Raw genomic sequence first — 23583 nt, forward strand, 5'->3', positions numbered from 1 at the left:
ACCTTATCGCCAACTACAAATAACGGAGTATCAATCAACAAGTGTTTCCAGTGTTCGAAGCTGACATGAACATCGATGAGATGGATGAGATCGCAGTAAAGGTCGAGAGAATAGTGCATTAATGATGACCGTCGGAATACTCAATAGAGGCGCAACAGATAAAGAGCCAAAATCGAGTCCAGCGTCCAGCATGTTTCATCGTTACATGAGGATTAGTGCTGGAAGCTGTAGCTTCGGGAGTAATGACGACCGGAGGTGTGGGCGATGACGTAGAGGTAGCACCCTGTGATTGCGAAGATGACTGGACCTGAGCCGCGCTGCTGGATTGCTGCGTAACCGGGGAAGGACGAAAATGACATACACGTTGGGCCTGGCAATGTGGAACGTCGACAATTGCTGAGTGATGCTTGCCCGGCTCAATCTCTGCACCACCCGGTCTGCCAGAGAAAAGGTTTCGAACCCAGTGAAAAAGGCGGGGTCGTGATGGCGTATCGTGAGGACAGAGCCGTGCAGAAGACTGAGAACATGGAGGTCAGGAAAAATAGTACAATGTATATGAGAGATGAGTGACGCACGTGAGCACGATGTGATGTGCCATCGAAAAATCCTTGGGGTACCCGATTGGAGACCTTGATTGGCTGACGGACTGGATGTCGTGTAGCATCAGCCTAGAATGCACATGTTTAAATGCAATGAGATCTGCGACGAAGGTGTCACGTACAGCGAATACCGACTTGTCATGCTGGTCCAACAGGAGTTCGTCGAGGCCAGCTTCTCTTAAGATGGCAGAAACATCCCAAGTGTACGCGTTTTTGTTATAGCAGCTGGTGGCTAGTAGCTTTCCATCTGCCGAAAACGATACAGAAAACACCGCATCTGCATGATGGAGGGACGAACTGATTGACTGGTTGTTATCGAGGTTCCATATTCGCGCTGTCTTGTCCCTTGATGCGCTTGCAAGGATGCGGCTATTCGGAGATATTGCAATGCCATAGACACTCTCAGTGTGCCCATTAAGCACAGCGATCTGTCTCCAGTTTGAAGTATTCCATTTTCTAATTGAGTGATCGTTTGACCCGGAGATAAGTGTTTTTCAATCTAGGGTCCAAGCCAGGCACACCACTGCGTCTGTGTGTCCATTGAGAGTTGCGACAAGCTCGCCGGTCTTCGCATCCCAGATTTTGATAGGGGACTTGTTATTTTCAGTGTTATTCCAAGGCTGTTCGAATCCACCACTCGCGAACATGGTCATGTCTGGCGAGTAAACGACTGTGAGCGCTTGAGCACGTATTCATGCCCAGTTTTGATTGGACCAAGCATTGTCTCTCCGTTCTCTATATCCCTTTGTCTTGCAGTTCTATCCCCAGATCCGTTCAAGACTCGCTGACCATCTCGACTCCAGCAGACAGTCCTCACTCCCTCTCTATCCCCAAACCATTTCGCGATGACTTTACCTGTGTCCATGTCCCACAACCTCACTCCACCGTCCATACTCCCGCTAACCATTTTTTTCGCATCTGGAGACAACACGATGGTCCACACTTTCTCCGTCCCTCCACTCGTCTCCTATCTGTTTCCCACTCTTCAAGTTCCATACCCGCAGCGAACCGTCAACTGAACATGTCATCATCCGTTGTCCGCCTGGCAGATGTATGGCACCTAGGACCACATCGGTGTGTCCTTTAAATTTCTGGTGGGGCATTATCACTGATACCTTCTGCTTTCCGACGGTGGGTGAAGACATAATCAACTATTGGGTGCAGCTCCGTCTCAACTTCCATCCAACAACAAAGTGCAAAATCATCACTGACAACAATGCGGTCCTCAGCTGCTCCCAACGAATTGACACCAAGACACAAAAGGCGTTTAGGTCAAAAGAGCACAGGAAGGTCGAGCTGGTACGTTTTACATGCATGTTCACTTTACAGCTTCTAGCGTAGGCTGTGCAACTGAAGTGCCCAAGCTTCGTTTCTGGTCACGAGTCGCATTCCTTGAGTCGCGATCTTCAGTTACCGCACACTAATCATATGCCCTGCTACAACCTTGCCCAACACAACTTCATTCTGCTATCTTCGTCAACAACGTCTTAAACTGCCTCTCCATCCAACTACTCCCTGAAGGTGTCCATCATCTCGCCGACGCCCGATGCTTATCTGCGTAGGACACATATTCCTGTGTATCGGTACCCTGGAAACCACCAGAACTTTACCAAATCTCACTGGTACAACTCACTGTTTCATCTTTCTTCACAAACCTTGGCACGAAGTCGTCACATGCGAATATGGCGTTGTAGCCTTGTTGCCGGATTACAACCACTCCCGTAGAGCAGCAAAGCAGCTAAGGAGATCTCCACCTTCAGAAGACACCATAGCATCTGAAAGGCCCACATCGCTGAAGGTTGATATATAGAGGTTTGGAGACAATGACACCCTCAGTTGGAGGATATGATACGCGGGAGCTGCCAAAGTTGGTCTTCTGTTAGATTGAAACAAGGGTGGGTCCCTGGTGGTACGGAACGTCCAATTTTTTGCTCATTATTGTTAACAGGCATGGTTGCCCGTCGTCACCCATCCTTTCGATATCTGCACATCTGAACACAACATCGTCACCGTCAAGGAATACATTGTAAACACTTACGATCCCCGTCTTATTGTCATCCGTCCCTCCGATGTCAACAAATCCGGCGCCGACAGTTCAAATTCATTACTTACGATCATATGTTTCTCAGCAGGTCACGACGTCTTTACACGAAGACACGATGAGTGTATAGGTTAAGATTGCACTGACAATTTGAGCTGGTACGTTTTGCATGCCTCATCATCCTCGTTCGCTTCTCAGCTTATGACACGTGCTGTGCAGCTGAAGCGCTAAACCTCATTTCTGATCACAGGTTGCATTCTATCAGCCTGACTTAGTCTCAATCGTCATTTTACGATAGACAGACCGCACATCATCCATGTACCTTCACTCCGCTGTCCTGACTCCCGTAGTTACTGCCGTCCTCAATGACATCATACTTGAAATTGTGCTAACTACTCCCATTGACATGTACCTAACAGAGTATAAATCCGCCCCACCCCAGCCAACTATCACTCGAACGTGCCTGTCCCGCCGATGCCCGATACCCAGTCAAACGGTGCGCAAGATGTATGCTTATGTGCCCCGGCGGCGGTACACGGGAAACCGCCCAGGACCCCTAGTCACAGATATTGCTTACCATTCTATCTTCCTTCACAAACATTTAAAGTGACCACGCGTGAATTTGGCGTCGTGGTTTCTGAACAGTCCGGATCGCTGGGGGGTTGATGTCTGGTAGATGGACCTGCCATTAATGGAGACAGCCACGCCCTCAGTCGGAGGATACGGCTGCTGAAGGTGGCATTTTGAATTACAGCTTGTCTGCACCCGCGCCTGGCCATGTAGATGCCACCGATGTTCATTTATTTCCGTCGGACCCAGGCGCGTTGAATTGTGTGGGTGATGTTACTTAGAAAGGCGTTTTGTATCTGACCCTATTGGCGCTTCAGCTAACATTAGTTTGTGCATTGCGATACTAATGCCCAACTCCCTAGGTGGCGTATACATCTCATTGTCTTGGAAACAACTGAGATGTTCGTGCGCTACTACTGGCGCTTTTAAGGTAGATTTGTCGACGGCTATAACATATGAAAGAGAAACATAAAATATTAGAGGACGCGAGCCGATGTCAAAGCGTCGCTCGCCCTTGTCCATTTTTGGCTTGTGCTCGTACCCCTCACTCACTCTCTGTTCCTATTTCGGATCTATCGGTCTTCATCGTCCTGGATCTCTCGGAGTTCAACGCATGGTTCTAACATCGCAGTATCCTCGTGAGACCCAAGGTGGATTCCTTGTTATTGACCATTAAGAATATATCCGTGCGCGAGTGTTCACGGAGTATGGCAGGAAAAGACAGACCTTCTGATTGCCTTCCAGTCATAAAAATACTGTCCCTGACAGGTTTCGAATCTGTGTGGTCGTAAACGGATTTCTACTCTGTTGCGGTAATCACTTGGTTAAGACCAGTTAAAACAGGCGGTGGGGATCGATCTACCCATAAGCGGAGTAGAAGGTGTGCCTGCACAGAAAAAGCTCTTATTGGCAGGTTTAGAACCTGCGCCTACTGTACATATCCAAGAGCAACAGATTTCTAAGCTGTTGTAGTAACCACTTGTCTATGACCAGCCAAGACTGACGTCGAATGGTCCAACCATGAGTGAATGTCGAATGGCCTACCCGATGCTCATATCTATCATGATGGTCTCTCACCAGCGTGGAAGTCATCACACAGGCTATGTTATAAGTACTTGGGCCGTCGTCACAGAGGCTACATCATCACTTTGAACACTTTCTGCGGCCGCCATGGGCAATCACCTGTCTGTACTGGGTCAATCATTCCCGTCCAAGTCGAATTTTCACGTCGAAGACATCCCCGACCTGACGGGGAAGGTCATGATCGTTACTGGAGCCAATACTGGGATTGGCAAAGAGACAGCGAGGGTAAGTTGCGAGGGGTGGACGCTAAATACTTCATGCTGCTGACCCTAGAACGGAAGGTCTTGTTGACCCACAATGCCAAGGTATATGTAGCTGCCAGAAGCCAAGAGAAGGCAGAGGTAGCCATCAAGGATCTGAAAAACAGCACTGGGAAAGAAGCCCTCTTTTTGAAACTTGACCTCGCAGACTTGAAGTCTGTGAAAGCTTGCGCAGAAGAATACCTCAGGTTCGTCTCTCCTGTCGACTCGCAACGCCACAGGGGCCTCTTTTGATGCTATTAACAGCAAAGAGACTACGTTGGACGTCCTGTTCAATAGCGCGTGAGTGCACAACATGCACTGAATGCTGTGGTTTGTATGTGCTCACCTTGGTGTATAAGGGGAGTTATGTTCCCTCCAACAGACTGGTTAACTGTGGACGGATATGATCTTCAATTTGGAACAAATGTCCTTGGTATGACGATTGTATTTCTGCCACAAGACTCTAATTTATTTGCAGGGCACTTCTACTTCACTAAGCTGCTATTACCTACCCTCATCGCTACCGCGAAATCTGCGCCTGATGGCAAAGCTCGTGTTATTACAACTTCGTCCTCGGCACATGTCCTGAATGGTCTCAACTTTTCCGCGTTCAAAGATAGTCCTACCCGCAAAAAGATGTCTACTTCTGACCTTTATGGGCAGAGCAAAACCGCGAGTTGACTATGGTATTTTGCGTTAGCTTCTACTGACTCGCCAACAGGGTAACATTGTACAAGCATTCGAACTCGCAAGGCGCTACAGTTCAGAGGGGATCGTCTCCATACCTCTGAACCCAGGTAACATCAAAACAGACCTGGCACGCCACATGCCGTCCTTTCTACGTAGCATTTTGGTTCGTAAATGTCCTACATGCAGCTGCCAGCTGAATGCTGATGAGTATGATGTAGAACTTGTTCCTCTACGACGTTGAACATGGAGCACTAACTCAACTCTATGCTGGAACTGTTCCAGAAGCTGTGGAGTTGAACGGCAAGGTGAATTCTCTATCGAATGTCGTTCGCAAAGAGATGCTGACACCCCTCGCTCTCCTATGTAGTATCTCGTTCCTTGGGCCAGGGTTGGTCCAACTCGCCGGGATGCTCGGGACCCCAAGGTAGGCGAGGCTCTATGGGAATGGCTTGAAGAGCAGGTCAAGGATATTTGATTTTTTTCGCTGATGCCGGGAAGTATCATATATGCAAACCTTTCTGTTGTCTTTTTTGTTGCGGATATTGATGGATTTGCAGGTGCGAATAGTAGATACCCATGGTTGCGTTTCTCGTAGTCAGACTTTCAAGAAGGAAGACAGTTATTTATTCATTTTTAACATAGTTGCTTTTTGTGGAATAATCACGTTTGAAACTTGGGGGATTAGTCAAGCAAAGGGTAGCCGGAGTAACGCTGCGAGACTTTCCATTCATTATACCTCACGGACGTGAGGTACAGTAGAAATAATACCCCATGTTAAAAATCTGCAAAGCTGAGCGACAGAGTTGTACTTTGCCCGATGACATTTTCCCTCAGCCTTCGCGACAGCTAGATCTGAGGCTATCTGGTGCGCATCCAAAAGCTGTCAGAGACATCTGTTTAATTGAAGAGGAGCGTCCGTCACTTACAGCAGCGGCCTGAGGATGACCAATGGGCTCTTGCACTTGGCACGTACATGTATCCCTTGAATCATAGCATCCTCAATCATCATCAATGTCGAGGTCGCCCTCGACGCCTACTCCCTCTCCCATATCATCAAACTCCATCGCGTTTGCATCATATCCCCAAGTCTCTTGATCTGCCTCTTCGTAGACCTCCACTGCATCTTCACCAAGCGTCCCTTTGTCTTCGGGTACGGCCGTAGTCCCATTCGGATGTCCAGGGGCGCTTTCTTGTAATGACTTGGATACTACAACAAGAAGGTCATTCATTCGGTCCCCTAATCGATCTTCGAGTTCCTCGACAATCTGAATGGCGGCGTTCAGATCATTTTTGCATGATGCATATGCAGACCCGCACGTACAACATAGAGCTCGACTGGCTCAGTTGGAGCCAGGTTGACTATCTGAAGCTTTTCTGATTTGGACAATCCAAACGACTGAAGACCACGCACAAGTTGCGTGATGCCCGTGTCTGATTGGTGGAGGGTTGGCTGGTAGTCCGCAGATAGATATTGAATAGCTTCCAGCTCGACTGTGCGAAGGTTCTCGCTTATCTCTTCAGTCTGAGTGTCATGCAGGTTCTTTCCCGTAGCCTCTCCTTCCTTTTTGACGCGGATGGCAGTTTTTGTGCGGGCGATGTGCTCCGCATCTAGCTCGCGAAGGAGGTTCAAGACCTCAAAGTTCGATAAGAGTGCCGACCGGGCATTTACAACCTGTTTGAATACATAATGATTGTACAACAACTTGCAAAGTATAGAAGACCATCACGATACCTCCATAGACACGTTCGTACTAGTAGGTTGTGACCCAGGAACAGAAAAATTGTAACAATTATGTAAACAAAAACGAACGTAAGGTTAGGGTTATGTAATTGTGATTCAGAGTCAGTGCACGTTTACATGTACAGCAACGTTGCTCCAACGATGCTCAGCCGCATCATCAAATCCGCAGTTTTGGCCAACTGTTTCAGATTTCTGTCCGCACTTCTCGAAACTCCAACGCCCAGAAATCGAAATTTATCTAACCATTTCATCATTTCTATGTTTGACTGCGCTGCCAAACGTCTGATAGTACTTCTGAGATGATTGCCGTAGCAGGCACCACGTAAGCTATTGTAAACTGTGGTATTTTTGAATCTGCATCCAGCAGAGAAGAACCGCATGGTTCTCTGTGCCGGCGTGTTGGAGGTCGGCGCAGTTGCGGGCCAGGCTCGTGCTATTTATTATGAACTCCCGTAAATGGGGTCACAAAATTTGCCCTCTTTCCCTGCAGTATCATGGTATCTGCTCATCCCATAATGTCGACGGCGCTGGCTTGCTTAGCGTTCTCCGTCGCACCGGTGACTGCCACAACATACTCTATGGCTAAAGAGTACTATGGTTCTAGCTTCTTTGACGCGTGGACTTTCTATAATTATTGTTCGTGCTTTATTTCGAATTTACCATGTCTCGAGCTCACTTTTTTTTCCAGACGACAATTTGACGAATGGAGATGTAACGTGGGTGCAAAAGTGTCCTGTTGCATTTGCGATTTGACATTTTCACGGCAGTTATGTTTCGGCTCAGAACGCAACTACGTATCAGTTGGCGTATGTAGATACCACAACGAACCATGCCATCATCAAAGTAGACAACACTTCCACTGTAAGTTGTTCTACAAGATATCTCGTCTTCACTAACAGCTCCCATCAGGTGGTTTATAACAACAAGCGCAACTCCGTCAGGATTACAAGCAGCGACTCCTTCGATGTGGGAAGCATGTGGGTAGCTGATATGTATCATGTGCCTTATGGTGTGCGTACACTAATTTTGTGCTAAGATGCTCACGCACTGAAGTTTGTCTCTGATTTAGTGCTCCGTGTGGCCGGCGTGGTGGAGGTGAATTACTCTCTAGGGCGTCGCACTCTTTAAATGCATCCGAGAGCTGACGAATTATAATAGTCAAGCGGCTCTCTGGCCACAGGGTGGCGAGATCGATACATTTGAGGGCATCAATACCAATACCCAAAATCAGATGTCCTTGCACACTGAAACTGTTCGTGAACTGGCGCTGTTCTGAATTGCTTATCCTCCAGCACTAACTTGTCAACTTTACAGGGGTGCACGGCGGTTTCCCAAAATCAAACTTCAACTCTGGTTGCTAGCACAAATTGTTCGTATGCCGCGAACGAGGACCAAGGTTGTATTGTTACAGACCCGTCGACTAATTCCTACGGTGCTGGTTTTGCGAGCAGTGGTGGAGGAGCTTTTGTGACCGAAATGGCTTCTACTGGTATAAAGTACAATGATTGTCTTTTGATCTCTGTTAAACTGCATCACTTAACTTTTTGTGTCATTCAGCATTTGGTTCTTCCCTGTGAGTTACTGTACGAATGATGGGCATTTGCCAAGTACTGAATCAGTTTCAGAGGTCCGAAATACCTAGCTCGCTGTCGAATAACGAAAGCACGATTGATACCTCGACCTTTGGTATTCCTGTTGCCAACTGGCCCTCTACGGGTTGCGACATTGCCCAGTACTTCCAGGCCCAGAACTTGATTTTCGATATCACCCTCTGCGGAGGTACGTCAGTCGTATACCGGCTCGATTATTGAACTAACATTCGGCTCGTGTTAACTTTTTCTAATGGATAGACTGGGGTAAGCAGGCTTTGCTATCAACGGGCGTTGCAGGATGCTAAGACAGTTTCACAGCCGATGGTGTTACATGGAATAGCACATGCTCAGGGATTTGTTATAACAACTGGGTCATGGGAAATGGTACCGACTACAATGATGCCTACTTCGAAGTCAGTTATGTGAGGGTTTTCAGCACGGAAGGCAGCAACACTGTCGTATCTCCCTCCGGATCTTCCACCGCTGCTGCTTCTGGTTCGTCCTCGACATCAGGCTCATCAAAGTCAAGTAGCTCGTCTGTGGGCCTCCCGCATGGTGACTTTTGGATGACTGCTACAGTGCTCGTTGTCGTTGGACTTGTCAGTAGCGCCTTCTTTACATTTGCTTGAAGGGACTATGATGGTAAAAAGACCATCTCTGACGTTGCTCGGTGATAAGTATGTATTTTCCATATGTATAGGCTCCATTCACCTTATGATCACGTCCGTAGAATCGTCATACCACGGCAGCTTTTAGGGAAGAGGTATCCACAAGACTTACGTTTACGTAGTATTGACTTTGTTGAGACGATATGATTACATATAATGGTAGATCCGGACTTTGGAAAGTGAATATTGAAATATTTAGTGGTACTCAATATAACTTTTGAAACTTTTGAGAACTCGCTAAGATGCCGGCTAAACACTTCAAACTCCCGGCTAAAGCGTCAGCCGATGACCTAGGATTCAAGGTCAGGCCGGCATCGTACGGCGGACTCTGAAATAACCATGCCTCCTGTCCGTCGTGAATGTGTTTGACGTTCTGCACGCCTCAAATCTAACGGTCCATTGCACTCGAGGGCAATGGATGATGAATCAAGCTCTCAAGGGCCACCAAAACCTCCAGAATCATCTGGACCTCGATTAGCTATTCAATGGCAAAATGATTGTGCTCTTACTGATTCCCTGGTGAATTACCTGGTCACTCATTCTGCTGATTGCAGGGTTCTGTTTTACTCTGACAGTAAAAAAGCGATAGCCACTGTTGACAACCACCCATCAGGCTTGGATAAAGGCCAGATCTACCATAATATTGCCAAGCTCTTATTTGTGGGCCACCATAAGTATGGTGCCGCATACTCCATCAATCCCAAAAAATTCTGTGACACAGTTGGCAACTGCATTGGAATGTACATCCTTTTAAAAAAAATTTGGTTGATGAAGACACTAAAATTTCTGCAGTCTCAGGGGGAAATACAAGAAAATCAAGATGTCATTTGGCAGCACTGGTGCTGGTGTGATGCCAGCCAAAGGGACCCAAGCAAATAATCTCTTAGGTGAGTCCCTGGTCCCTATTTTTTGGTTCTCAACTCATTGATTTGTAGATGCAGCACTTTTGGAGCTGCCATGGTACATGGATCTGGATTCCATTTGGTATTCCAATCTGTCCATGGCAGCAGTGACCCATTCCTCAAAATTGGGCATTGATCACACTGGTGCATTGTATTCACTTGTGCAACAGCATGGTGGGGCTGGTCCCCCCACATGCTTTGGTTCTACTCCTCAACCCCAATGGTCACCTTGTGCTCCCTCATATCCTGTCATATCCCACAATCTGGACCCATGTTCCATCATATTCCCATGCCTTCCAAGCCTACATCTGGACCCCACTTCATATCCAACTCATTCCCAGATCCCCTTCCACTGTGTGCTCCACACCTCAGCAGGATCAACTACACTCTGGATTTACCCCTGAGCTCCAGACCATTGGATCTCCACTGCTAGCCTGATCCATACCCCCCTGTCCCATGCACCCTATGCACACTCCATCCAGCAAGACATCTGGACTTCACCTCATCTCAGATTCCAGACTATATCCATCTTCTCATATCCTGGTCCTGTATCCACCTTGTTGTCTGGATCCCCAGATCTCCAGACCTCCAGATATTAACTCTGGACCTATTCCCACCCTCTGTCTGATATCCTGCGCCTATCCCCATTTAGGCATCTCTGCCTTTCCGGCTTTTGGTTACCTCCTGTTCCATCTTGCTTATTGATCCTTGTATGAGTCTTCATCTCCAAGTTCATTTAGTTATGTTCCATCTTACTTACTAATGTATTTCCACATGCTCGTACATAGCCCTGCTCCTTTGCTTACTGATCCCCTCAGATATTGTCCAGTATATAACCCCTGTAGATACTCCTGTAGTTTCCTTAGTTTGAATATCATCTTAGATTTTGCTCTACTTGCCCAATCCTCTCTTGGACTTTGGTCCAGCTAAGTCTGTCCTATCCATCAGGCCTAGGGATTGATTCCCTAGGCCAGAGCTTTGCCTTTCCAGCACTTACCCTCTTTCTGGACTTAGGTCCAATCCCTGTTCTCTCCAACTCTACCTTAGGGTAGTCTTCCTCTGTTTGTTTCTACATTGGACTCTGTCTGATGTAGCCCCTATTCCTTCTGGACCTCTGGGTGTCCTGTCCTTTGGATGTCCTGCCCTCCTGCCCTCCATACCTTTGTACCTCTGGACATCCTGTCCTTCTGTCCTCTATCCTCCTGTCCTCCTGTCCTCCTGTCCTCTGGACCTTCAGACCTCCTATTCTTCCATCCTGTTTCCTGTAGAAGTATTACCTTGCAGTGGGAACTCTCCTGAGCACTTCCTGTGTTCCTCTGGAACTCTCCTGTGCTCCTCCAGACATTTCCCATGCTCCTCTGGAAGTCCTCTAGCACTCCACCAGAGTAGCCAGCCTCCAGCAGTCCTCTGGACTTCATCAGACCATCATTGGACCTCATCTGAAATGAAGGGCCCATACTTGGGTAAGGGGCACAGCATACGAGCTGAGGCCAAGCCCCTCTGAGTCAGTCTCTCTCCCCCTTGAGCAACATGGTTCTTGACATTTTTTTATTTTTTTTTGAATCCTTGTTTATTGTCCATTGGGGTGAAGCCCTATGTTAGACAGTACATGCGGTATGTTACTCTATGATACTCAGTATTTATCTAATCTGATATGGGGGTTCTGTGATCCTGGTCTGGGCTGGTGTGAGGACGATAGTGCCGTCTTAAGGCATATAAAGAGGGGATGGCTAAGCACTTGGCGCATCATGATGGTTCTAATTCTTCTTTAGGGGGTTGACATCTCCGAAAATGCTTGCTAAGCATTTGGTACGAGCAATGAATTTGAGGACTGCCTTGATACTTTTCCCCTCGTTTAGGAGGTCTTTGAGGCTGTGCGCATGTGTTCTGATCTCTGCTTTCATGATTGCTCTTTGTCTCACGTGTGCTGGGCATGATAGAAGAAAGTGGTGTACTGATTCTTCTCTTTCCTCGCAAGCAGGGCAAAGTGGGGAAGGCGCTCTCGAAATTCTGTGGAGGTGTTTGTTCAGAGAGATATGGCCTGTGCGGAGCTGGATGAGCAGGGCAGTGTGCTTTCTTGGGTACTTGTCTGCTAGTTTCACGAAGCGGTTGGATGGGTAGGATGGGTCTATTTCCTGGAATCTGTCGCTATGTGGTGAGTTGCACAGGACAGTTTTTGCTTCTTCGTTGATTGAGGCATTGAACATTTGTTTTATGGCTGATTTGCTTGCTGGGAGGGTAGCTGGCTTGTTGTTAGGTGAGCAGAGTGATGCGGGGAGTAGGTGGGTGTCTGTCGTTTCTCCTCTTGCTGCCCTTTTGGCTTGTTCATCTGCCTGTTCATTTCCAGGGATGCCAATGTGACCCACCAACCAGCGTATAGCCAGTTTTCCATTGCCCTCAGCAGGGAAGAGGGTGTGGAGGTCATCATGGAATTTGTCCATCAGATAGTGACCCAATGGTTCTTAACATATCCCTTGCATGATACCTGTCCTTATCCTCCCAGCACTTCATCTTCTCAATATAGTCAACAATACTCTCTGAGCCCTCAATATTACACATCTGCTCCTGCTCCTGCTCCCCTTTCTGCTCCCCCTTCTGCTCCCTCCCATACTGCTCCTTATAATACATCCCCCCAATTCCACCTTCCCAGTCTTCCAGCACCAGAATATAACTTCAAATATGATGACAACAATTTTAATCAGGAAACTAGTGGACAGTTTGATGCAGACACCCCAGATCACCTTGAAGGTGATGATATGATGATTGATGAGACAACTGATTGCCCTCCCCATGTTGCAGGGTCGAAATGGCAGCTCCCCTCATCACTGTCACTCCCTCCTGATACTCCAGAACCATTCCATATGCCTGAAAAATCCTCGACATCTTCCTACAACAGTCATTCAGCATTTGGTGCACACAAGCCATTGAGCCATGGGGGACAATGCAAACTACCATCAGAAATGTCATGGAGCATGTCAACACCGTCATTGACAACATGAAATACTACCTTGACGTCAGACTACTTTATGTCCCCAGCTCCCCAGACATCACATCCAACTAGTGCCAGCAGTTCAAAGAAGAAAAAAGCAAAATCAGATGTGGTGGAACAGGTAGACCAGGTGAAGGATGAGATCCAGAATATGCACTCTTATGCCATGTCCTGCCACAATAGCAAGCACAAACACTTCATGTTAAGGTCATACTCAAGGCTAAATGAATCTGAAGGGCTTCAGCCTCAGCTTGTGCCTGTGCCCCTTACTCGAGTATTGCCCCTTATTTCAGGAAGGCAAGACTAACATGTCTGGAGGGTCAGATGGGTAGCGTAGCAGATCCAGATGACTTCCAGATGCAGGATAAGTATCATAAGGCTAATCCAGATGAGTCCAGACTAGAAACTAGCAGTAGTGGCTGTCATAGACAGAGGCGGATGTGAATAGACTATAGGAATCAATCCTAAGTCTTGGAGGGTGACGAGATTAGAGGTACTCAGGTCCGGAGGACAGGAATGAGCAGAACTAAGTTGATATTCAGACTGAGGTGTTACAGAGATTTACAGGAGGTTATATACTATAGGTATCTAATGGAATGATCAATCAGCAGAGGTCTGAGGCTATGTACGAAGCATATGGATATTCTATTGGTAAGTAGAAATGGATCACAAATAATGAAACAGAAATGAAGCATAGGTAATGGATCAGTGAGCAGGACGGATATACTGATAACTGAATTACTGGAGTTAGGGGACTACTGAAAGGAGACGAGCACTGGTTGTGGATTTAGATGAGTTGTGGACCAGACTGGATGAGTGGACAGATTGGATGATGAGATGTTGGAGGGGGATAAGATGTGGATAGGATTGGAGATAAGATTGGATCTGAGATCTGGATATGTGGATGTGACAGTGGGAGAGTTCTGGAGGAATGCAGGAAGTGCTCAGGAGAGTTCCCACTGCAAGGTAATACTTCTACAGGAAACAGGATGGAAGAATAGGAGGTCTGAAGGTCTAGAGGACAGGAGGACAGGAGGACAGGAGGATGGAAGACAGAAGGACAGGAGGATAGGACATCTGAAGGTATGGAGGGCAGGATGTCCAAGGGTTAGGAGGATGGAATGTCCGAAGGACAGGACATCTGGAGGTCTGGAAGGAATAGGGGCTACATCAGACTCTGTCTGATGTAGAAACAAACAGAGGTAGACTACCCTAAGGTAGAGTCGGAGAGAACAGGAATTGGACCTAAGTCCAGAAAGAGGGTAAGTGCTGGAAGGGCAAAGCTCCAGCCTAGGGAATCAATCCCTAGGCCTGATGGATAGGACAGACTTAGCTGGACCAAAGTCTGAGAGAGGATTGGACAAGTAGAGCAAAATCTAAGTTGATATTCAAACTAAGGAACTACAGGAGTATCTACAGGGGTTATATACTGGACAATATCTGAGGGGATCAGTAAGCAAAGGAGCAAGGCTATGTATGAGCATGTGGAAACACATTAGTAAGTAAGTTGGAACATAAGTAAATGAACTCAGAGATGAAGACTCATACAAGGATCAATAAGCAAGATGGAAGAAGAGGTAACCAAAAGCCGGAAAGCAGAGAATGCCTAAATGGGGATAGGCGCAGGATATCAGACAGAGGGTGGGAATAGGTAGGTCTGGAGATCTGGGGATCTGGAAGACAAGGTGGATACAGGACCGGGATATGAGAAGGTGGATATAGTCCAGAATCCAAGATGAGGTGAAGTCCAGATGTCTTGCTGGATGGAGTGTGCATAGGGTGCATGGGACAGGGGGGTATGGATCAGGCTAGCAGTGGAGATCCAATGGTCTGGAGCTCAGGGGTAAATCTGGAATGGAGTTGATCCTGCTGAGGTGTGGAGCACACAGCGGAAGGGGATCTGGGAATGAGTTGGATATGAAGTGGGGTCTGGACATAGGCTTGGAAGGTGTGGGAATATGATGGAACATGGGTCTGGATTGTGGGATATGACACACTGGCTGGAAAGACCAAGGGACATCCAAAGGCTAGGGGTTAGCATTGGTCTACATAGTGTGTCACAAAAGGTCTGGTTGCAGGTACTGCTATTGTGGTGAGCACATTATAATCTTCTAACTTTTGCATGCATGCTGATCTCATCTTGTTCTCAGGTGCATTTCTTGTTAATGCATCATCAAGAGCTTACAGCAACCAGTGTCATGCATGGTATGTGATTCTGTCATATCCTGGAATAATCCAGACTCATCAGCAAGATAATATACCTATTGAAAGGATCAAATTGAAGATTTAAATTGATAGCTTAAAAATACAGATGCACATGAGCAGACAGTGCTATGTGAGGGCAAATCTGAGTGACAATGGAATGATCCAGACTCATCAGCAAGATAATATACCTATTGAAAGAGGGGCCTTGGATGTGTAAGCCACTGAGGCTGAGTCATGAGATTGGATTTGACTGGCATTGCTGAATGATTCAACTAGGCCAAACAAGTTAAACCCTGATTTGTAATTCAATATGTCGAAATTTTTGGTGTGTCACATGTCATATGCCTAAGTGTCAGAATGTCAAATTGACCCAGCATGTCACAGTCACACAGGGGTGTTGAATTGTGTTGATTCCTACAGTAATATGCACTACAAAGTAGGGTAGTGTGTATGAATAAAACATGGCCTGAGGTGTGTAACTACTAGTGGTCCATCAATGCACTTGATCAAAGTGTGTAAGCATGAATATGCATGAATGAGTATGAGCAACAGACAAATGAAGGTAGTGTGTGCAGACATGCACAAACAGATGAGTGCAGACGAAGAGAAACTTCAGAAGGGAGGACTTGTAAGTGATGTACACATATACATATGAAACAAAAACCCACCTAGAATGAGTACAAACATAGGGCATCTGTGGAAATAAGGCAGTGAAGCAGCATAAAACACACCATACATGCACCTCTGCAGCTTAGAGTAAGACACTCACAATCCATCCAAAGCCCACCTTGACAATGCCCAATGCCTTCAATGTTCAGTAAAATGTCATTCCAATCACTACAACCCTGTGAGAGTTCAAAGGTCAAAAAGGGTCAATAACAGTAGTCACAGTCTTTGCTGATAAATAACAGATTATTACAGGCTTGGGCAATGGGCAACTGGTAGTGAAGATAAGGACTGGGGGTATATGTAAATGGTGAAATTCATTTGATGGATTGTTGATGAATAATGCAGATCTGTGGAGCTGGTGTCACAGTGAAAGTCTGGTGCTTTAATAGATGTTGGAGATGTTGGAAATGTAACAGGGAAGGTACCAAGGGCATCCACACTGAGTAGCAAAAGGGCACCCATGGTTGGCCACTGCTGGCATTGATGTTCTGGATGTTGGTCATGAGAGTGTGAGCTGGATGGAAATGGACTGGAATGGAACTTCCTGAATTTAAACTCAGCCATAACCAACATCATATCAAGCAACAAAAAGATAGGGGAATTGATCCCTTGAACCTTGCTATGCCTTGTCCAAGCAACCAGGCAGAGATGCTGCATAGCCTTGACAAGGCTGCACTTGCACTAGCTAGGGTCACATATGATCACATAGTGCAAGATGATACCACAGACTCTCTGTCAAGCTTTTCTTCAGACTCAGACCTTGATGATTTTATGAATATCATGCCAATCACCCCTCCTTCACCTATTTCACCATTCTGAATCTGACCATTCTGAATCTGACTTTGACTCATCTGGCAATGAAGTGAATAATACTATGGCTCATTACAACTGCCTTTGAGACCAGATTGCTGTTCTCCAGGATGAGGTGGAGAAGGCACATGTACTCCACTGTCCTGATGAGCCTATACCTCAAGCCCCACAACTACACCTTCTTGTGCATTTTGGAGAATATTGTCCCCACCTATTTTGGCAGAAGCTATGTGTTGAGCCTGAAATATTTGATAACATCCTCAATTTAATATCTGACCACCCTATCTTCCACAACAATTCACACAACCTGTCATATCCCACAATCCAGACCCACATTCCATTATATTCCCATGCCTTCTGAACCTACATCTGGACCCCACCTCATATCTAACTCATTCCAAGTTCTCCCTCCACTGTCTGCCCTACACCTCAGCAGGATCAGCTCTACTGTGGAATTATCCCTGAGCTCTGGACCATCAGATCTCCACTGCTAGCCTGATCCATACCCTCCTATCCTGTCCACCCTATGCACACTTCATCCAGCAAGACATCTGGACTTCACCTTGTCTTGGATTCCAGACTATATTCACTTCCTCATATCCTAGTCCTGTGTCCACCTCATCTTCTGGATCCCCAGATCTCCAGACCTCCAGATATTAACTCCAGACCTATTCCCACCTCTGTCCAACATCCTGCATCTATCCTCATTTAAATATCTCTGCCTTTCTGGCTTTTGGTTACCTCTTGTTCTGTCTTGCTTATTGATCCTTGTATGAGTCTTCATCTCTGAGTTCATTTACTTATGTTCCATCTTACTTACTAATGTGTTTCCACATGCTTGTACATAGCCTTGCTCCTTTGCTTACTGATTCCCTCAGATATTCTCCAGTATATAATCCCTGTACATACTCCTGTAGTTTCCTTAGTCTGAATATTAACTTAGACTTGCCCAATCCTCTCTTGGACTTTGGTCCAGCTAAGTCTGTCCTATCCATCAGGCCTAGGGATTGATTCCCTGGGCCAGAGCTTTGCCTTTCTGGCACTTACCCTCTTTCCAGACTTAGGTCCAATCCCTGTCTCTCTGACTCTACCTTAGGGTAGTCTACCTCTGTTGAGCACTTCCTGCATTCCTCCAGAGCTCTCCCATGCTCCTCTGGACATTTCCCACGCTCCTCCAGAAGTCTCCCAACTTCATCAGACCATCATTGAACTTCATTTGAAATAAAGGGCACATACTTGGGTAAAGGGCATAGCATATGAGCTGAGGCCAAGCCCCTCAGAATCAGTCTCTCTCTCCACTTTGAGCAAACTGGTGTAGAGAATGAGATTGCTCTAGGCTTAGATCACACATATTTTGACTCATGACAATTGGTACAGCACATGACTTACTAGCTATGACTATCCTATGAAATGCACCAGAGGCACAATACATTCCTGCACTACATGATGTATTCTGTGCACGTGCTTAGCACACTCTTCCCACACTTTGTTGCACTATGTTGTGCAGCATCCTGAGGCCTCCATCCATTGTCCAACCAGTTCCCTAGTATGTCCCTTTTCATTATTTTACTATATCAGACCATTTCTGGTATTGTATGATATTTTATTTCATCATGGACCCTTTATTTACCTCACTTACATATATACAGCACTCCCTATTTGCTTCTGAGCCCTGGGAGTGCGCCTAGGCACAGCTTACCTGTTGCCTAGGAAGTTTTCAATACAATAACTACCATCATGTCACTTAGCATCTAGTAGTCAGAATCTATCATCTTCAGTCAGTATGCATTAGTCTTAGTCCTAGCCCTCAGCAATAGCCTATCATCATCAGTCTCCACTTAGCAGCCTTAGTTCACATCTTTACGCCATCTTTCAGTCTTTACATGTTTATGCACTGCTTGCACCTTATTCCTACACTTTGCACTCCTATGCACTCCATATTCCCATATGCACTTTCAGTGCACTTCACTAGAGTTGATCTGGCATCACTTTGTGGATATTTGCTTTCTTTGCTTCCCTTAAGGGTCAAACATATTGCTTGGTGCATTTTGACCAACACCTTAGAGAGTTAGTGGCTTTCCTCTCACTCCAGAGTGAGAGCCATCTTTCTTTCTTCTAATCTGCAAGCCAGCAGAGTTGTTGAACCTTTACCAGTTCTTAACACAACCCCCAACTTCCTGTCTCTATACAGCTTGCCATTTTTCTCAACCATGCAGGTCACTATGGTAATGACATAGCAGTGAAATATGTGGCTCAGTGGGCAGAAATTACTGTTGGATCAGTTATCAATTGCACCAACCATAATATGGTCATACTACTAGACCAGCATAACACATTTATGGGTTTCCCTCCTCCTGATTCAGAGAATTTCGAGCTTGCCCAGAAGTATGCAGCAGAAACTGTTTGCCCTAAGTGGTAGAATGGGATTCTAGCTGTGAATGGCTCTACAATCAATGTGTATCAGAAACCTGGTTTTCATGGTGAGATTTTTTTTGATAGGAAATCAAGATATTCTCTTGGCTGCCAAGTGTGTTTATTTCCTATTGATCTACCATTTGTAATTAAATTAAATTATAGGCTGTCATTATGCCTTATAATCTTCTCATAGTCAACTATACTCTTGGTCACCCTGAAAGTATTCATAATGCCTATGCTTTCAGATCTACTTGCCTTTATTGAGAACATGCTACACTTCTTCCTGATGACTACTGGGTCTGGGCAGACAGTGCATATCCACTGGAGCCCTGGTACATCCCCCCCTTCAAGAAACCCTGCAATGGTAGGCTAACAAATAATCAGAGGACATTTGACTTTCACCTCTCTTCAGTTTGTATTTTTTCATCTTGCAGTTGTTTTAAATTTTATTTAGATCCATGTCCATGTGGAACACATATTTGCAGCTCTCAAAGGGCACTTTCAATCTCTTAGGGACCTTCAGCAAAATATTCAATCAGAAAATGACCTTCACACAGCTGTTCATTAGATTCAATGCTGCCTAATACTATACAATATGGTCATACAGTTAGAAGAAGCTCATGGCTGGAAGAAAGCAAGTAGAACAGTTAAATGGGCCTATCAGCAGGGCAGAGGCATGACAGATGAAGAGTTTGAGGCCCCTAATGATAACCAGGTGGTGGACAATAGGATGTATGAAGGTACTCCAGGTCAGGCTTGCCACATGAGGTTGATGGACTTGCTATTTGACAGTCCCACATCAAAAACACAGTGCAGGGAAGGATAGGAAGCCACTACAATCAAGTACACAGTACATAGAGAAAGAGTTTGGCATGTGGTATTAATGAGATTCATAATGTAAGGGAAGATGGCAGCATACTATCATGGAAGGTGTTAGAACAGTGAAAAAGATCAAACAACAAAGCTAAAAGATAACATGAGACATGATGCACAATGATGATATACAAGTGTGACAGTACATGAGCATTCAAGACCCACCAGTAAGTTGACAGTATTTGATTTTGAGGTGCAGTAATACTGCCTCAGCATGTGCTTTTGCCTCTGCCTCACAGAGATGGATCTTAGCATTCTTCACCTCTTGAAAATGTTAATGAACAATTGCAGTATCCATGTGCTCATCCTAGCACTCAGCATGGAGAAATTGGTGCTCATTTTCCTGTCATGTGAGATTTAGTTTTGCTATGTAATGGTTATTCTTCAGCTCCTCACATGATGCCTTGTCAAGCCTGTCTGACTGAAGGTTCTCAATCTCATCATTGATCAGGCCAACTTGACTCAAGATTTCAGAATATGTCTTCTCCAAAGGCCTCTCATTTCCCTTCTCAGGGGCCACAGATTGTGTCATTGGTGATATTAACATCAATATCAATGCTAATGTTGTAGGCATAGGCCATGAATAGGAAGTTCTAATACCTCAATGGGGTTTAAGTGACCTCTCACTTGTGTGTCTCATAGGGTCAGGTGTACTGAAGATAGCATGACTATTGTGCAGTGTTGTCTCTGGCTTCTCAGGAAGCACAAGACTGGAACAAGGAGGGTGCAAAGGAGAGGATGGAGGGAGTTGGCATTTATGCCCAGTTTCATGCCTGGGGGCGCTATTAAGGTTCATGATGTTGTCATCACCATAGTCCATCCTTCTGTCATCTTGATTGAGGGGTGATGGGATTGGTCCTGGTCATGGTGAGAGTAGGAGAGCAGTTCATATCAACTATGGGGGCTGGGGGCTAAAGGCTGAGCACTGCAAGTATAACTGAATTGATGGGGTTGATTTTGATCATTTTGAGGATGATTGGAATTAGAGCACTGAGCACTGGGAGTATAATAAAGTTGGCCACTATTACTAAGGTGAGAAGGTGGGACATAGCTGCTGTTGTAATTGTCAGATAATGTGAACTAGCCACCAGGAACATAGTGCTCACTATAGGTAGCCATGGGGGAAGTAGGCTGAACACTGAGAGGAGAAGGATGAGTGCTAGGGACATAGCCCCCATACTGAGTACTTGAAGATGGCTGTGAATTTACAGATGTGCTCTCCTGTATAAGTAAAAAATAGTTAGCTGCATGATCCATTCCTGGGGCTGATGAGACTGTCTTGAGGGAGATCACTGGATTCCTCTCTAGGATGGCTGTGAGGTCATCATACCAGGGGAATTCCTCCAGGATTTGCACTGCAAAGGCAAATGTTAAAGTAGTATGACCAAATTTAAATATGAGCACATACCATGCAAGTTTGTTGCAGAAGTATCATCAAGTGGAGTGATTCCAGTGCCTGTAGCATGTAGCTTCTCATAGTATTCTCAATACTTCTTCCTCAGGCTGTAAAGGTTCAGTAGATACAAGAATAGATAGGAAAATACTTATATAATGATATGGTTATTCATGGAGTCATGAAACTTTTCAGGCTCATCATTGTAATAATTTCCATGATCAGGATCATGCTCAAAGATGTGCTTTGCAATTACATGGCAAATGGAAATTTTGTCTTTGCCTGAGGGGTGATTACCATTAGGATGGGATTTACTATCAGAGTAAAACAAAACATGACAATCAGCAGTATTTGTTCAAAGGTGTTATATGACTTTTTCAGTGTGCCTAGAATTGGCTTGCCACTGGATGGTAAATTTTGAGGGATAAACTTGGTCTTGGCCACTAGTACTAGTACTAGTGGCCAAACAACCTTGTGACCCCTGATTTTTTGGTTTTCCACACATAACAGGTATCTAGGACAGTTCCATAGTGGTTAGGGCCTTTTGTGAGGAACTCTGCAAGGCCTTGAGTCATGTAGAGCAACAAGGACATGGTGGTCAAAGTGCAGGCATGATTTTCAGAGTCTGCCATAATGCTAAGTTGTGCCACATGTTCTGTACATGTTAGGTTGGTGGTTCAGCCCAGCTTTACCTGAGTTTAGTGAGCTTTACCAATTTTCTCAAATCTTACTGTGAGTCCCACTAATGGTGTATGATAAAAGTTCAAGGCACTTATAATGCCTGTCCAAATCATGTTAAGGCACTGTAATTATCCTGGGTGGCATGTGATGAGCCTAACATTTAAGGTCATGAAATGATAGTGTAAGCATTGTAAAGGGTAGCAAGGTGAATTCAGACAATTTCAAGACTTGTCACTTGTATTTCAATGCTCTTGCTGGAATTCCAAAATAATAATGATAATGATAATAACAATATTGGTTGCATTGGTACTGATCATCATACAGGTAAAAAATGGTGATTGTAATACTCACATTATAGCAATCTGGCAGGTGGTATTTCTTGGCTAAAGGTCATAGGGTTGGTCCTGAATAGAGAAGCGAAAGGTGTGGCAAGGCACAAGGTTTTGATAGTGAGTGTGGGTCAAGGAAGTAGAGATAGCTTGGGTAGATGAACTTGAATTGGGAGAGGGGTGCTGGGTGCTAGAACTGCATATGAGGGGCATGATAATATAGTTGGGGAGTATGAGGCAGATGTTGTTTTAGGCCCAGGTGGTCCAGGAGATGCACATGAGAAGGATTTGGATCAGACATTGGACTGTGAGGAAAACTTGAGTACAAATTCACAGCTACTATTAATGGAGTAATGAAATATCTACTTACTAGTAATTGATCTGGCAGGTGACTGACTTGGCCAATGACAAAGGTGGGTTCAGCTTGAAGAGCCTTGGTGATATTCAATATGCAGTGTGGGAAACACAACAACAAGAAGAGAACTGGAAAGTAGACTTCTAATGTTGGGCTAAATGTGCTATGCCTAGCTGCTATTCAACCCTAAAGGGTTTCTGGACTAAGCTCAGTGCTCAGAGAGAGTAGGAAATCATGCTAATAACTCTCAGTCTGAGACTGGTGCTGGTAGGTGGTGAAAACTATGATGATTACATAAGCACCAAAAGTGCGAACATAACACTAAGTAATATCTGCCTATACAAGCCCACAGAATATGAAATCCCTACAGCGGGAGGGCACTGGATGCAGATACAATGGTCCAGGAGGATGTTTGAACTGTTACTGACAAATTTAAAAATTGAAATATAGATTAGAATCATCATTGAGCGGGAGAAATTTTTTGCTTTGATGACACACCAATAGACTTGATTTCAATGGACAAGCATTGCCTCTTGAGAAAGTGTTGGTAGTGTATGAATTGAGATGAATAAGAGTCAAGTAGTCAACAGAATCTTCAGAGTTGATGATGTCTGTTCAGAGGTAGAAATGGTTGAAATGAGAGAAGACTCAATGGAAGTATTGATCAGAACAAAGCTCAACTTGTTTGGCCTTGTGGTTATACTACCCTAATTGGAATGCAATTTTATGACCTAGT

The 23583-nt window shown here is 45.4% G+C and overlaps 7 protein-coding genes across 7 annotated transcripts; 5 read left to right on the forward strand and 2 right to left on the reverse strand.

The window, feature by feature from the left end:
- Positions 1 to 1540: 1540 nt before the first annotated feature.
- On the forward strand, positions 1541 to 1942 carry BJ212DRAFT_1329890 (uncharacterized protein; the record flags this gene model as incomplete). Its single annotated transcript, XM_041334706.1, has 1 exon — positions 1541 to 1942. Exon 1 carries the CDS (start codon positions 1653 to 1655, stop codon positions 1938 to 1940), a length of 288 nt encoding a protein of 95 aa, XP_041197094.1. The 5' UTR covers positions 1541 to 1652.
- Positions 1943 to 4131: 2189 nt separating this feature from the next.
- Positions 4132 to 5842, forward strand: BJ212DRAFT_1456374 (uncharacterized protein). The gene is made up of 8 exons (XM_041338870.1): positions 4132 to 4514; positions 4571 to 4741; positions 4800 to 4835; positions 4895 to 4968; positions 5014 to 5207; positions 5257 to 5388; positions 5444 to 5530; positions 5593 to 5842. Exons 1-8 carry the CDS (start codon positions 4381 to 4383, stop codon positions 5698 to 5700), a joined length of 936 nt encoding a protein of 311 aa, XP_041197095.1. The 5' UTR covers positions 4132 to 4380; the 3' UTR covers positions 5701 to 5842.
- A 381-nt stretch (positions 5843 to 6223) lies between these two features.
- On the reverse strand, positions 6224 to 6949 carry BJ212DRAFT_1444969 (RNA polymerase Rpb4-domain-containing protein; the record flags this gene model as incomplete). Its single annotated transcript, XM_041338038.1, has 3 exons — positions 6224 to 6490; positions 6547 to 6897; positions 6923 to 6949. 3 exons carry the CDS (start codon positions 6947 to 6949, stop codon positions 6224 to 6226), a joined length of 645 nt encoding a protein of 214 aa, XP_041197096.1.
- Positions 6950 to 7076: 127 nt separating this feature from the next.
- BJ212DRAFT_1329903 (concanavalin A-like lectin/glucanase domain-containing protein) lies at positions 7077 to 9431 on the forward strand. Its single transcript, XM_041334707.1, has 11 exons — positions 7077 to 7602; positions 7655 to 7682; positions 7734 to 7827; positions 7876 to 7977; positions 8036 to 8061; positions 8125 to 8218; positions 8281 to 8462; positions 8524 to 8539; positions 8592 to 8745; positions 8817 to 8822; positions 8877 to 9431. The coding sequence occupies exons 1-11, from the start codon at positions 7461 to 7463 to the stop codon at positions 9185 to 9187; spliced, it is 1155 nt and encodes a 384-aa protein (XP_041197097.1). The 5' UTR covers positions 7077 to 7460; the 3' UTR covers positions 9188 to 9431.
- Positions 9432 to 9845: 414 nt separating this feature from the next.
- On the forward strand, positions 9846 to 10566 carry BJ212DRAFT_1574624 (uncharacterized protein; the record flags this gene model as incomplete). Its single annotated transcript, XM_041342112.1, has 4 exons — positions 9846 to 9966; positions 10019 to 10113; positions 10162 to 10210; positions 10299 to 10566. The coding sequence occupies exons 2-4, from the start codon at positions 10047 to 10049 to the stop codon at positions 10564 to 10566; spliced, it is 384 nt and encodes a 127-aa protein (XP_041197098.1). The 5' UTR covers positions 9846 to 9966; positions 10019 to 10046.
- A 1776-nt stretch (positions 10567 to 12342) lies between these two features.
- On the forward strand, positions 12343 to 13127 carry BJ212DRAFT_1477113 (uncharacterized protein; the record flags this gene model as incomplete). The annotated part of the gene is made up of 2 exons (XM_041339492.1): positions 12343 to 12410; positions 12476 to 13127. The coding sequence occupies 2 exons, from the start codon at positions 12343 to 12345 to the stop codon at positions 13125 to 13127; spliced, it is 720 nt and encodes a 239-aa protein (XP_041197099.1).
- A 7308-nt stretch (positions 13128 to 20435) lies between these two features.
- BJ212DRAFT_1296684 (uncharacterized protein) lies at positions 20436 to 22075 on the reverse strand (the record flags this gene model as incomplete). Its single annotated transcript, XM_041332487.1, has 6 exons — positions 20436 to 20647; positions 20717 to 20947; positions 21196 to 21444; positions 21498 to 21545; positions 21780 to 21796; positions 21954 to 22075. 6 exons carry the CDS (start codon positions 22073 to 22075, stop codon positions 20436 to 20438), a joined length of 879 nt encoding a protein of 292 aa, XP_041197100.1.
- Positions 22076 to 23583: the final 1508 nt, after the last annotated feature.

This window comes from Suillus subaureus (assembly GCF_016647635.1).
Source record: "Suillus subaureus strain MN1 chromosome Unknown BJ212scaffold_5, whole genome shotgun sequence".
Taxonomy (NCBI): Eukaryota; Fungi; Basidiomycota; class Agaricomycetes; order Boletales; family Suillaceae; genus Suillus; species Suillus subaureus.

Coding starts and splice junctions, on each gene's coding strand:
- BJ212DRAFT_1456374 (XM_041338870.1), top strand. CDS start 4,381: ATGGGCAATCACCTGTCTGTACTGGGTCAATCATTCCCGTCCAAGTCG. Junction 5,208..5,256: donor TTTATGGGCAGAGCAAAACC/GCGAGTTGACTA, acceptor ACTCGCCAACAG/GGTAACATTGTACAAGCATT. Junction 5,389..5,443: donor CCTTTCTACGTAGCATTTTG/GTTCGTAAATGT, acceptor AGTATGATGTAG/AACTTGTTCCTCTACGACGT.
- BJ212DRAFT_1329903 (XM_041334707.1), top strand. CDS start 7,461: ATGGTATCTGCTCATCCCATAATGTCGACGGCGCTGGCTTGCTTAGCG. Junction 7,603..7,654: donor GTGGACTTTCTATAATTATT/GTTCGTGCTTTA, acceptor TTTTTTTTCCAG/ACGACAATTTGACGAATGGA. Junction 7,683..7,733: donor TTGACGAATGGAGATGTAAC/GTGGGTGCAAAA, acceptor TTTTCACGGCAG/TTATGTTTCGGCTCAGAACG.